This window comes from Gambusia affinis, linkage group LG24, assembly GCF_019740435.1.
Source record: "Gambusia affinis linkage group LG24, SWU_Gaff_1.0, whole genome shotgun sequence".
Lineage (NCBI taxonomy): Eukaryota > Metazoa > Chordata > Actinopteri > Cyprinodontiformes > Poeciliidae > Gambusia > Gambusia affinis.
The window spans coordinates 7,114,284-7,129,462 of record NC_057891.1 but is presented as its reverse complement, the minus strand read 5'-3'; the positions used below and the strand labels follow the sequence as shown (position 1 = coordinate 7,129,462).

General features: G+C 37.6%; 1 protein-coding gene across 3 annotated transcripts in view; it reads right to left on the bottom strand.

Annotated features, from left to right (window-relative positions):
- LOC122827182 (interleukin-1 receptor accessory protein-like 1) overlaps positions 1–10,146 on the bottom strand; it is a 236,305-nt gene extending 226,159 nt beyond the window's left edge. For 2 of the 3 annotated variants that reach the window (XM_044109810.1, XM_044109814.1), the window contains exons 1-2: positions 9,941–10,146; positions 8,488–8,566 (exon numbers count right to left, since the gene is read on the bottom strand). Coding sequence is in view for 1 of the 3 variants with exons in the window: in XM_044109814.1 (XP_043965749.1) it covers positions 8,488–8,557 (70 nt within the window). In the remaining 2 variants the exon portion in view is untranslated. Of the gene's footprint in view, positions 1–8,387; positions 8,404–8,487; positions 8,567–9,940 lie in introns of those variants that run through there. The other variant, XM_044109813.1, reaches the window with a different exon arrangement.
- Between the last annotated feature and the right edge of the window lie 5,033 nt (positions 10,147–15,179).

The following is a 15,179-nucleotide window of genomic DNA, read 5'->3' as shown; positions in this document are numbered from 1 at the left end:
CTTCCAAGTACTTTTAAATTAGCTCAACAAAACCTGTTATTTTAATTGCAAAAAAAGAAAATCACAAAATCAGAAAATCCAAGAGAAGATGTTCAATTTTAAGTAATATCAATACTGTCAATATTTTAACAGTTTTTCAATGGGGTTAGTAAATACATTTTGGCACAATCATCTCCTTCAGAACATTCATGATCTTATTATGGTCCAAAATAAAAATTAGTTTGACATCCCTAATCTACAATCTTTCTTTTATCCAGACTTGGGACGTCAGTCAATCAGCATCAAGAAAAATAAATGCCACACCTGGATTGGCTACTTTGCAAACATCAGCCAATAGCGTGTTCAGTAGGATGGCATTTCTACTTCCCAAGATGCCTTTACTTCTTTATATTTTAGATTTGCTCTACAAAAAAACATTCTGCCAACAGGTTCATTTTCCATGAATAATTTTGGGCAACGTACCACAGAAAAGTCTGTGATTCACTGAACTGCAAATATGCAGGTGCTGTCTGTACATTTTCATGAAACATTAATTTTCTTCTCGAGGAGTGGGAGTATTTTAGTCATTACTGGCCTTTTAAGAACCCAGACTGGCCTCCAATTAGGTATGTGTGGAAAGATTTGAAAATTGCTTTATACAGATGATCATCAGAGAAAGCTCCCATACTTTGAGCAAATGAGTGTTTTCCATTGTGATTTAACAAAATTATAAATATGCCATTTCCTGCCTTCATACTGATTTTAGAACATGCTCTGTGTTCATAGACCCACTATGTGATTTACACATAACCAGTATTACTAATATAACACTAGTAATGGAAGTCACAGTATTTTACTTAAATGCAAAAATGTTTAGTAAACAGTTAAATTTTAAAAATCTATATCATGTGTCTGTACATGATATAGTGGATCATTTTATTTAGCTTCTCTTGAACATTATAAATCAACTTTACAGCGAGAAAATCATGACAGATGGGATACTTCTTGTGCTCACGTTCCCACTCTGACTGCAGAGACCCATCCATACCGCCCAGGGGGCCATATGTGCTGCACTTCTCCTTGAATGAGTGCAGTGAGGGGGCATGGAGGCATGCCAGACCACAGTCGCCTCGTCGTGCTGTTTGCTGTTTGAGCCAATTAAGCAACATTGTTCCTATTTTCTGACGGAGACACTTTCAAGAAGCCATTTGGTAATGTATCCAAATGATGGTTCATTTGTGCTTCAGTGCCAGGAGAAATGGTTTTAATAAACCATGTTATGATCTTGAGCACCTAATAACAAGCTTTGCAGGGCTCAGAGTAAAAACATCTGACAGAAACCTAAGGCCACTGTCACGTCAGAAAAAGCTTTTAAGGACTACTTCCACCAACATGTGAAATGTCAACTCTCTTCAGTTGCCTGTCAGTAGGGCTGCTGACAAAAGAGCCGACCCGTTTGTCAACAAAGTATTAAACCAGAATGGAAAAAAAAAAAAAAAAAAAAAGAGTGGAGACAGACTGATGCTTTTATTGATTGCCTAAAAAAAGAAATGGAAATGGAAAAATGCTTAACAGGGTTTGACCTATTAATTATTTCTGAAATTAGTGAATGGGATCTTGCCCTATTAAAAGTCTTCAAGATTATAGTAAAGATTCTGGTGGCCAAAGTCTCTGACTGAAAAGACAGTCAAAGACATCTGGACTTCTTCTCCAGTAAAATGCCAGCTTCTCTGTCTGCTTTGCCCTGGTCAGTGAGGTCAATTAAGTGTGATTATGAGCTCTCTGACTGGTCTCCCTAGGGCCGAGGGGTCATGGAGACAAGAGAGAGAAAAGGCCTCTCTGGGATGAACTCCAAACTGTGCAGTTGCTACTTAGGTGACCTGAATGCAGGCATTGTTACCAAGAGACAAGCAAAGAGAGAATATCCTTCATTTTAGAGCTTCTTATGAAAACCGGCCATTTTAACCATTTATCTGCGGACTAAAGTTTGAAACATTAAACTTGTCAGCTGACAATGCAATCTAGACAATGTAAAGCTTCAATAGCTCAGCCTAATCCACAGCACTCTCTTGTACTGCAACATGAATTGGCCCATCAGAACCTGATGCCCTGCTGCCCAACTAGAAACAGACCAGCTTCTGCAAACCCTAGAAGTGGTCAGGATCGGTACCTTCACTGCCCAATGTAGGACATTTGTCTGTGTCAAGCCATTATTCTGATGGACCACCCACTTCTATTGGTCATCATTTCAACTAAATATTGCTACATTGAACACATCATGTAGTATCTCTTTGGCAGCTTCATGTTCTGCTGGTACTGTTCAACAACAGGTGACTCTTGATCTAAATGTATCCTTAGCAGATACATTGATTTACCACATCTGTCCATAAATGATTGATGCAAGTCAAATTTTACTGAGCCAATAGAATTCCTAAACCTTTAAACCACCACAGAAAACACACACACATATATATATATATATATATATATATATATATATATATATATATATATATATATATATATATATATATATATATATATATACTAACTTCCAAGTGGATTACAATTTTCTTTTTGAAGTTTTACCACAAGTTTGACCTTTTTGAATAAAATCATTCAAAGAACCAGAAATGCCAATGTCAACAGTTTGACTTTGTAGCTCACGTGTTTAGATTGTTTAATTAGAAATTTATGAAGTACACAGGAGAACTATAGAGGTTTTTAACCTGCTGACTAAAATGACAGGTATATAGATGGAGCATCTTAATCTGTCAGTAACACTCCTATGATGGGTACTTTGACATATGACAGACGTGGACCTTCTATTTCAGGATGTAGGTTCAGCTGTCAGAAGAACTGACATCAGCCGTCTTGCATCTAGTGATACATTGTTTAAGGTTATATTAAGAAATGTACCCAGGTTCTGTTATTTAAATAATGCAATGCAATAGAGACCTTAAATCTATATAGCATGACACAGCAGTAATGTTAAGTCAATTGAATAACTTAATGTATTTTAACATGAAAATGTTTTAAATTCATTTTAAGATAAACTTGGATTTACAACTAATTGCATTCTTTGTGATGCTCAGATGCGATTAAACCAAATCACTGAGAACTAAAAATAATTCCTTGACTTTTTAAATGTATAACAAATAGTTTTGTGGGAAGATATGCAATTCACTTTAGATTAAAAGATAAAAAAGACTCATTTTACAACTGTACAATTTTGCATCGTGCAAAATTCACATCTCTACACTTATGATTAGCTAAGGAGTATACAGAAACGTTTGATAAATACTATTGAAAAGTGAAACATTATACAGATTAATTACACAGATGGATGTTTGAAAGTAGGCTTTTTCTGTAAATGACTTTGTTCTACATTAAAACCTTTTGAACTGATGTGATTTAATATTCTAACCTTAAATTTTGTGTTTTTATTACCTATAAGCAAACAAAAAAAATCTGCATAATAAACAGAAATACAGGTTGCCAAAATAAAAGAATTGATTACTAGAGATGCTCCATCAGAATAAAAGTGACAGCAACCTATATGCAACCAGTTTATTCATCTTTTTCATCGCTTTATTCAACAGCTTTCACAACAAATGAATATTCTCTTGTCAGCTTTGAAGGATTCAAGACTATTTTTGGGTTTTATGGACAAATTCACAGGTGGGAAAAACTCAGGAGAAATGTTTTTTTTTTCTTTTCTTCTACCTTCGTACTATTATTAATCAAACGTGCAATGCATACAGAGAAGCCGCTGGAGCAGAATTCACTTTTTTTTGCCTCTCAACAATACTCTGCTGACCAATTTCCCTTCACTTGCTCAGACTCACCCCATTTTGAAGAAGCAGCACTTCGACTTTATTACCACAGCTCTAGCAGACAGGGACTCATAAAGCTGACGGGTGTGATAACTCGTCCCCCACCTTGTCATTGCTCGGAGAGGAAGATGGAACAAAGGTGTGATGGGGAAGGGCATGAAGTCATCAACCCCGCAGTGTGTTCGATGGGTTTTCCTTGTGACACCCTGTCGCTCCAGATTTAAAGACGGAGAAGGGCCCGAGCACTGATGTGTGATGGAGTGCTGGAAAACTCAAACAGCACTGATGTAGCTCAGCATTCACATCTTTCTGTGTCCATCTCCGAGAGCAGGCTGTTATCTTGATCGAGGGGCAACAGGGTGAGAAGGGCGGAAGCACTTTCTGAGACTTAAACCTGTCTTCCTCAAAAATAACAGCCATCTTTTTTTTCTAATTAATATTGAATTATTTTACTCTCATGCTTATTTAATGAGCGCATGCAGGTTCACCTGGTGAGTTACGCAAAAACATACTCATCAACTTAGCTTAAGACCTTAAAAGCCACCTTAAAGTATGAAATCCACATGTCATACAAATGTGAAAGAAGAACGTTTTGAAAGTGGTGACTAACAATAACACCTGCCATAATCAAAATTTTGATTTTGGAGCACTAGAAAAAACATTTTGGACTTCAGTAGGTTGTAAAATTATTCAAATCTCACACAAAGTTGTAAAAAAAAAAACAATATCACTGCATACTTTTTAAACTAAAGGGATACTGTTTTTGTCCAACTGATGCTAGAATAAAATCATTTTGGTCAGCACAAAATCATGTAATATGTCAAAACTTTATTAGGACTGTATATTCTTGCACTTATTAATATACATAAACTCATGTTATTGCACATAATTCAAGAGTCAAGTTAGCAAAAGCATGCTAGCACAGAGGGGCAAGGTTTTAGTCTTAGACGTCTTTATCATCCAAAATATGGATTTTCCATTCAGTAACTTTACATAATAATGTATGAGACGAACAATACAACTATAAAAGGACAGAATTTGTCATATTTGCTTATTTGTGACCATTGGACCCATTTTGTTTGTGTCAAAGAGTTTGAATAGACAAACAATTAAGGAGGTTATCGCTTATGGGTGGCTATCGTCCTCTTTACAGCTGTGTACATTTGCCCAGGGGTACAGTCGACCCCTGCGCCAACGCCAACTTATTGCTGGTGTAAATCAAACTCCCACCACACACTGCTTCCTCCCACGATGAATATTTAAACACGTATACATACTAAGCTCCCTCATATTGTCTAGAATATTATTACTTGCCTCAAGTTATGCTTGAAGTGTTATTTTTGACATTTTTATTTTAAGAAACTTCTGTTATTCCAGACACGTCTGGATGAACGCATCCAAAAAAAGAGATCTGCTTTCTGCAGCTGATGCTGTTTTGTCTGAGAGGTTACTGAGGACACAGAGAAGTGACGGGGTGTATCCAGGCTAATGCATCTTTGCTCACCGACAGATGACACACCTCCAGACCTATCTGTTCATTTACCTCCACAATCAAGATTCACGGCTCCATTTTCCACTGCCCCGCTTGCCAGAGGTGCTTTGTTTTCTTCAGTGTTAAATGAATTAAATGGGCGTGCTGCCAAAAAGCGTGGCTCGTTCAACATACCAGAAATAGCAGCGTGTTGGAGGGTTGAGGTCCGCACGGACAAAAAAATCCGACTGTGTTCACTAGCTGCCTGCAGCTGAGTCAAAAGTGATGGATTTTAGTTTCACAGAGCCGCACTCTGACCTCTATTTTTCAAAGGCCAAGCTGGGATAATGTCGTGATATGGGGGAAAAAAATAACACAAAATTTGCTCAGTTATAATTATTAAAAGCATTACCTTTTAAAATGTCAGGGCCGATTCAGCGCTCGAATGCACACAGACACACAAAGATAAAAACTCAATAGTAAAACAGTGATAAGCACAGTTGCTCATGTAAATGAGCGGCATTAAATCCCGTGCTCAGGAAGCAGCAGCAGCAGACAGCGGCTCTGCATGACTGGCTCTGTCAGCAGGAGCATACGGAGCCCTGGCACTGGCCAGGTGGCTCCTACATCTGGCCCATTAGCTCTCGACCACTGCAATGATTCTCTGTGCCACCAAGAGCCCTTCTGAAATAATATCATCAGGACCTGCAACTGCGGAAGGCCACCTTGCTCATTGCCTGCTCAAAATAGCACAACCGAGCTGCACTCGGAATGTGACCTCCCAACTCTGAGAACAGATCCGGTGATTAGCTTGCAAAACTGTCACAGAGAAACAAAAAAGATTCTGAAGTTGTTTTATGACTTTCAAAGCAAATATCAGTGCTACTTCTTTAAATGTGCAGATACAAGTCAAAAATGTTCTTGTTCAGGGTTTGGGCTTTGAAACACAGAATATACTCCCAACTTAGATATTATAACTCCATTGAGAATAGTAAAGTTCTGCTTTACAACCACTATATGTCCTCACCTCTGTTTAAGGTAACCAATTTATCAGTGCTAACAGCATGAAGGGTAAAAAGTTAAATTGACCCTAAAAATTTATAATTTTAAATATTTCGATAGTAACTGTCAGGGTTTTACTTTTTGGTTGTTAAAACATCAGGTCAAAAAAACAAGCTCATCTTCTGTAAATTCAAAGTTTACTTATTGCTTATATTCAACTCGGATTTCTACAGTGATAAAATAGAAGTGCCTCAGCTGAACTACACACACCATTCAGTTGGAGATTAACGAGAACAAAACATGACTCAGTCTCTGAACTTTTACTCTTTGGTCTTCAGTCCCCTGACTCTCAGGGGACTGACAATAAAATAATAGATGAATCTTTGTTTTGGCTGCAAATGATGGGATAAAATTGTCCATTTCATCACTATGTGTTCTGATCATAACTCAGCTGAAAAAAAGCCCGTGTAAATATGCTGTCCAAATAATTATACTAAAAGGGATTGAGGCGAACAGAAATCAAATCATAATCCTTAATCAATGCAAAAACAACAAAGACAATACAGCAGAGCATTTTCTTCAGTTCATGTCCTGAAGGCGAGTAGTCTGCAGAAATAATGCACTTTCCCAAGAAGAAAACACTGAATATATAAAGAGCCAGACAGATGAAGTTTCCTTTGCAGAAGTAAAAGCATTAAAAGCCTGAACCTCTGCTTTCAACTCAAATATTTTACTGGTTTATCTGAATTCTGATCAATGAAACAGCAATGAAGAAGAATGTGGAATTATAGGGGAGACCTAAGTGTAGAAGGACAAGTAGAGAAATAGTCCATCAGATAAAACCCATGGCTGCTATTTGTAATCTGGTAGTATGACTGCAACAAAATCTATACATTTTAGCTATTAAATTTCTGCAGCTTTCATGAACAAATTTTGCCATTCAGTTTAGTCATAGCAGAAAAAACAAAGTATGACTGGTGGCTGCAGCTAAATTCAATATGTGTTTACTTTGAATATGGTTGTTTAATCCAAACAACCATATTTACAGGGTTCCTATATCTTTTTCAGGTAAAAATATATTTTAACATCACATGAAGGAGAGATAAGTAGGAAATGCGGAGTAAAGGAAGATAGAATACTTGAAAGAAAAAAAATTAGGACAAAAGAAAGGAAGGATAAAACTTTCTAATGAGGTAATGAAAGAAGGATAAACATAAAAAGTAGGGAGATGACACAATGAATGAAGGAAAAATAAGAAAAGTAATAAAAGGAGAAAAAGATTGAAGGCAGGGGATATGGATGAAAGGACAACAGAAAAGGAAAACCTCAGAAAGAAAGGAGGGAAAAAGTTAAGAACAAAAAGAAACAATAAAGATGAGACACAAGGACTACAGAAAAGGGACTTCAAAAAACAAATAAAGAAGGAAGGACTGACACAGAAGGAAACATAATTAAGACATTGGGATTGGGGGAAAAGTAGAAAACTTAAAATGTTTTCCATAATTGTATTTGTATTTTCTACACTTTTCTAAACCTCGAAAAGACTGAAATCACATTTTCTATATTTCTATACTTTTCCAGACTGTAGAAGAACCCTGTAAATAACTGGTACAAGCAGCACTCACAATTGCATATCATTGTAGCTGCAACAACACTAATCGCTACTTTTTGAGACAGAAAAAAAACACTATTTCTGCAGTTTGATTTTAGATTTCGGTGGTCAAAAAGTGACGCAGTAGCATTAAATGAGCATGAAGTTATTATAACTAAAAATGAAAAAAAACTGAAATTCCTGGTGAAGAAAAAAATGATAAGAGTGAGAGACTTGTGCCAAAGGTTATTGAACAAAAGCGTGTCCAACGTGAAGACTGTCAATATGCAGGGAGGCTTTAAGATGTAATGCTGCAAGGCATGGCTTTAGTTAACATCTGACATGTTAACCCAGAAACAATAACCACCTACACAACCACTGCTACTGATTAAGGGTGAAACCACTGAAGCTCATTACAAAACAAAAAAATGACTGTAGTTTATCCAGTGAGAAAAACTGCTGGCATTCAAACTTTTTTATAAACTTTCCAATAGTTTGATAACATTACCGATTCATGTGCAGCCATCAGGAAGTTGAACTTTTCCATCGCCCACATGATGCATCTAGAGTCAGTCCGCAGGGGAAAATTAGGAATGTTTGAGACTCACCAGACTGCATGTAGATCTTTAAGGTTGAATTCTGAAAAAGCAGGGCGGCTGATGTGTTCCTCCTCATCATGCTCTGTTTCTATAAAATAAAAAAAATTGTGTTTTTTTTCTTTTAAAATTTGATATATTTTGAATTTAAACAGATACAACGTGTTTGTGACACATCTTGAAGTCCAACACTTCATGCAAAATGTGAGGAGGATCAACAAACAAGACTGGACAGCTGAGGTGTTCCTGAGTAATATGAGATAAAATGAAGGTTTATCCCACATATATGGATACACACTGGGGATTTACTCCCCAAGCAAGCTCTCGTCAATGCCAAAACCTTGTAAGGAAGATCAGATAAGAGGAGGGTACTCTGACGTGAAAGCTTAGCAGCAGATGTTGGTGGAGGCCTCCCCAAAAGTTCATTCACTCACCTACTTTCCCTGAAGCTACGGTTTCTAACTTTATGGTCAGCTTAATGCATATACTGCTATTCCTAAAACTGTCAAACTAATAATAGCTTCAACTGGAGTCATTTGCTTGTCTTCCCAGTGAGAGGTGCTTCAGTGAAATGACCTGAGGACAGGTTTGGCAGCCAAGTGGACTATAATAGCACAGTGCAAATTTGTTATTATGAAAAATACTAGGGTAACAGTTCTGTAAAACGAGGCCAACTTTTGTTGCTTAAGTGACATTTCATTACATGTTCTGGAGACAAAAAAGGCCCTTCGTCAATGGGAACATTTCTCAATAAGGCATCATAATTTGTTTTCAACTCAGTACTGTCACAGCTTTTAAAATTTACAATTTGTATCTGCAACAAATTAGAGATTTCATTGGTGCAGACATTGTCTTTTGCTTTGATTTATTTCTGATATTTAGATAGAGTAGGCACTACATATTTATATTATTTAAATGACTTAGACTATCCTATTTATCAGATTTTATTCTATTTCTTTGCCTTTATGCCTGTGCTTCTGGATTAAACCTTGTTTCCCCCCACCCCCCGAAATAATTTTTTGTTGCTAGTGGTCTTTATTTAAAAGTGGTCTGACAGGAGGGGGGTCAATTAGTAGGAGGAAGAAGACATGTGGTAAAGGTAGACTGCGAAGCCTGTGACCCCCTTGCGCTTGCCTACATTTTACACCGGATTCTTTTAATGCAATACATTCAAATTATCTGCGGTGAAAACGTCTGTTTTTTTTTATTTTTTAAATATTTACGGATATAAGAATAAAATACTGCCATTTTTTAAATAAATAAAATAAAGTCATACCGTGAGCCAATTTCAAGATGATTTTAAAAAGTTATCATGTTGGACCAAAATAAATAAATAAATTGATTCCTATGTTTTAGTTTTGTCCAGCTAAAGACCACAAAAACACATTTAGCTGAAAAACAGAAGATGAAACCATGTTGCAAATGTATAATGTAAACGAACGAGATATTTTGGTCAATAACTTACAGGCTGTAGAACGAAGGCAGCAGGCTGGCAGGTCTGAAGAGGGCGAGCGCAGTGAATATAAAAGTAAATTTAATTTGTTGATAAAGGAATTAAATTAGTTTCAGAGAAAAAGAAAAGTAATTGATAGAAGTTCTGTGGAGGTAACGCTGTTTACTGGGACGCAGCTAATGAGGAACAGCTGCGCAGGCAGGTGGCAGTCGCGTGACCAACAGGGACAGAGACGTTCAGGGCACATCCACTAACAAGGAAGATAATCACTTATATATTAACTTAAACTGTATATTTGTACAAAAAATGGCTTCTACATAAAACACACTTCTTTGCTCCAGTAATAACATATGTCAAAATCCGTATTTTATTTCAGTAGCATAAATAAATAGCCTCCATAATAATAAGATGTTTACATAAATATTTTGACCTCAACCATTCTTGAACAAGTATGAGACTCCAAAATGTATTAAGATTAAGGTTACTTAGAGTTTTTTTTTTTTGTTCTGTAGTCTTAATTTTCAAACTCTATCATATTAAGGTGGTACAAAAAATGGCAAAAATAATTCACTTTCTCTTTAAATTGTATTGAAATATATAATGCAACAATGATTTATAAATAATAAATGGTAGTCTAATCTAGATTTTTTATGTTTTCACTGGTATTTTGTTGATTTCTCTTTGGTGACTGAAGTCTGGTTGAAAGGACGTCTTGCCATCACCCTAATCTTTAGCTTCCTCCACCAATTCCTTATCAGATCCTAATCTGAACTCTTCATTTGGCTGGGTTTACTTTCACATTGCACTTTTGAAAGTGGATCAAGCCACCAGAACAACATCATATTGACACAACAGCTGCTCTTTTAGGGCACAGTTTCATCAACACTTTAAATAACATGACCTACATCTTCTTCTAACAATGCACCACATTAAAACCTGGCTCAAGGCTGGTGAGTCTGTTGCATTGTTTTGCCAAGACAACAGAGCGACGGGGTGTCATGGTGATTAAGGAGGCCGCCCTTCAACTGGAGGATGCTGCGTTCAGGCCCCCATGTTGGCAAGTGTCTCTCCTTTTGTTGTGTGCGCCCGAACCCCCAGCCGTTCACGGTGTGTCTGCTCACTTTGCTGCCTATGGAGAATTCCCATCAGCATGCAGCTAAGTTTGAAGGGTGGGTGGGGGGGAGGGGGGGGATGAAGGGGGGGTTAAATGAGTTGAGACGAGGTGTTTGTTGCTCTGCTTTTCCTAACGCTCTGAAGCATACAGGAAAACAGGAGGGGCTGCAGCTCATCAAACGGCCTCACTTCTGGAGTCAGATTGAGAATTTCTACGCTGAGGGGAGTCTGAACTGTAAATTCGTCTGAAAAAGCTGGATGATCAAAGCAACTGCATATGGTGTATGGACATACAAAAACAATCCATAAGCTCTCTTCGAATTTGAGAACCATGTTTGGAAAATGGGAGAAAAACCATCTGAGAGGGGAGCGAGTAATGGTGGCTTGTTAATTCATAATCACCCTGAATTAATGATTGAGACAGACTAAGAGGCATGGGGCATATGGAAAAGAGAGGGCTGCAGATGCTCCCCAGCGCCTGGGGGGGGCTTGAAGGAATGGGAGGACCTCGGTGGCTTGTCACACACAAACACAAATGCCCACAGGCATAAGCAAGCACACATATGAACAGAAACACATGGAATACGCCTACATTACAACGTCACTGACAAGAGAATGGCTTCAGCTTCAATCAGGTCTGAGACGGCTGACGATGACTTTTCTTTTAGTGAAGGTCTTTACGACAGTCTGGGAGAATTCACCAATTTGGTTCTGGATAAAATGTCCTTCATTCCTTACCTTTACATTTCTTGTATTTGTGTAAAGTTTAACCATGAATACATGAATTATGAATTAATATGAGTTACGACAGCATTTAATTTCCCTTTGGAATCAATAAAGCATTTTTGAATTCAATTTTGAATTTGGATAACAATAAGAAATAGTTTAGGCTCTATTTTACAAACTTCTTAATTTCTTAATTTTGCATTTATTGAAATTTGGTTTAATCACTAGATTGTCCCAGTTTAACAGTTGAGTGGCTAATAAAAGTTAACATCTTCATTCAAATGGCTGTATGTTTAATTTACTTGGGTTATCTGTCTTATATTGAGATTTGCTTGATATAAAATATATACAATTCACAAAGCGCAAACAGATAACAAACCAAGGGTGTAAATAATCTTTCATCACATCTGAAATGTGTTCTTTAGCTAAGCTACTGAGCAATTCATCATTTATCGGTCAACTGGATCACAGGATGGTAAACGGGTCCCACAAACATATTTTGCAACTGAAATGAAAACGAACCCCTTCAAGAAACGACGCCTCAAGCAGAAAGCAGCATCAGGTTCTTTCACTTTGACCAAAAGGGATTATCTGGACAAGCCACAAAGAAATCTCTGCAGATTCATTTCTTGGTCGCGGAATATTGCACATCCTATCTTCTGACATACAATATAGCTGAGGGATGCTGGAATAAGTGCCTGGGCTGAGGCGCTAGGAGAGGCGTCTCTCTGCTATCAATATGTACAGCTGGTATAAAAAGGGGAGAAGAAAACCCTTCATCCCTTGACAATAAAGCTCGGATAGATGCCTGGCTCGTATTTTGCAAAACTGAAAGATTGCAACCCCAAGAAGCTGCCAACATCCTCTATTTTTATTATTTACGCTCATGGAATCAGGTATGGGTTGGGATTCTGGGAATGACAGCTGGCTCTGCGTCTTTTGTTTTCTACCTCTTTGCCATCAAAGCTTGGCCACATCCTTACTGCATGAGCTCCTCGCAGAAATCCGTCCTGAACAGACGGGTTTAAAGAACAACTCCAAGTTAAAGCTGCTACACGTGAGATGTATCTTCTTGGATTTTTCATCAATCTGCCATATATATAAGAAGCATAACGTGGAGTACTTAAAAAGTGTACCTTAGGCTTATGCAAAAGTAGTTCTGGAAGCAGTAGTCAAACAGGTTAACAAATAATTAACATCTTGAACCTTTTGTGTACCTTTTGCAACAGATTTTATTGTATTTTATTGGAACCAATATGTTACCTAGTTTATAAAAGCTATAAAACCATTCAGCTTTTATTCAGTCTCCCCTGAGTAAATACTTTGATCAAGAACAAAGTTTGGGTTGGATAATTCACCACACTTTTTGTTCAAATTGCTACATCAGATGTAAGCTAGGTACTAGCCCCAGACTGGGATTGACTTCTTCCTAAAGTGCTTCCTGGTAGGCCTTGAGTCTTATAAGGGATTTAACCAAACCCAACCATCTCAATGTAAAGGAAAAAAGTGATTAAATTCTGACTCTGACCATTTTACATTTTTACAGCGCTTCACCACGTTAACAGAAGTCATCACTGGCCTCGTCACATGTGTAATTGAGCAGAGAGCTCATAAAGAGTCAGCTAACTTTATGACTCTAAACTGCTACTGTGCTAATATGGAGAGTTTTTTTAAATAAATGGATGATTTTCTAGGCCGGCTGGGGGCGCCAGAGCACTTTAGGGCAGTAGGGAAAAGTAAACCGGAAAAGCTATCTGCTTGCTGTCTACTGATGTGAGAGAAACGTCTTTTACGCACACGATCAACTCTGTGGATTTAGGAAAAAGTTGGTACTGTGGGGTGCGCGTGTGGAGCGGGGATCAGTGGAAATGTTTCCCACCTTAGAGGATGTTTTGGCCAGTGATGTCAGTAACGTTACTGACGTCGGACCACTTTTTTCAGTAACCAGTAATCTAACGCGTTGCTATTTCAAATCCAGTAGTCAGACTACAGTTACTTATCAAAATCATTTTTGCGTTACTATCTTCTTTTGTTATTTAATCGTATTTCCTCGTCTTGTCGATGAGCGTCTCTATCGACAGAAATGTAAACAATGGAGGAGATGCATTTGTTGGTGGAAAAACTGAACTATTTTGTCGCCAAGTCCGATTATTATAAGCTTTGGGCTTCATTTTTTAAAGTCGCTGGTAAATTTAATGAGTGGCGGTTCGCCTTCATCCCTTGTTTTGAACGTGAAGTTGCTCATTTGGGCTTGGAAATAACGTAATAAATCCAAGAATTTGTCCGTCATTAAGGTAGTTTTAGTCAGTCTCTCCGTCTTCATCATTTCCCGGATGATCCGTCCCGCTGTGTCTTTGTTAATGTCAACTTAATTAGCTTCCCATTGCGCTCCAGAAAACTGCAAATATCGAGACTAATTTAAACAGCGCAATAAACGTGAAAACAGCCACGAATAAACGTGTCCGGAGTTGGCAATAATTATAATGGCAAGTTAGCACCGTTATAATTATTAATATTAAGATAAGTGTCACAAATCTGTGCAGCCATGTGAGCTGTGGAGCTGCAGGAGGAGATTCTGGAAGCGCTGACATCAAACTCAGGTTAACGCAGAATCTGGAGGCTGGGGAGGGGCTTTAAAATCCTTCTTAGAGTTTTCCAGACAACAGTGGACCACACAAATTACTCACGTTTTTTATTTTTTGTACTGTTTTTTCTACAATCTCCTCTTCAGTTCAGCCTTATCAGTGGAGACACATTGTTGATGTTACCATTATAAAATAACTTACAATTAAGTATTGGCAAAGATCAATGTGATTTTCACAGGAGGCGGAGCGTTGCTGTTAGCAGCTGCTGAAAGTAACTAAAAAGTTACTTTTAGTGTAACTTAGTTACTTTCCAAATCAAGTAGTCAGTAATCTAACTAAGTTACTTTTTCAAGGAGTAATCAGTAATCCGATTAAAGTTACTTTTTCAAAGTAACTATGCCAACACTGGTTTTGGCCAGAGTGGGGCTGAAGGTGGAGTTTTTACAACTCCGCCCCCCTCCACGGAGGGGGCAGCAGGCATTGTGCTCCTTGGAGGGGGGCACACCCTTTCATACTTTGAAAACCCCTGTTCTAGGCTATTCCTTCCTGACTAAAATAGGGTAACCTTCATCTTAATAGAAAAAGGTTTCAGATGTGTGCTGAGAATATTAGCTTCTGTATGTGATCCTCTACAGTCAGGTTAGAAATTCCTCCACCCACCAGCCCATAAGTTTGCTGGCTGATAAAACTTTTACTTTGATTTGATGTCTACACATGTTTAAATTCCCAGATCAGTATTTATGTTATTTTTGAGTATATATATATATATATATATATATATATATATATATATATATATATATATATATATATATATATATATATAT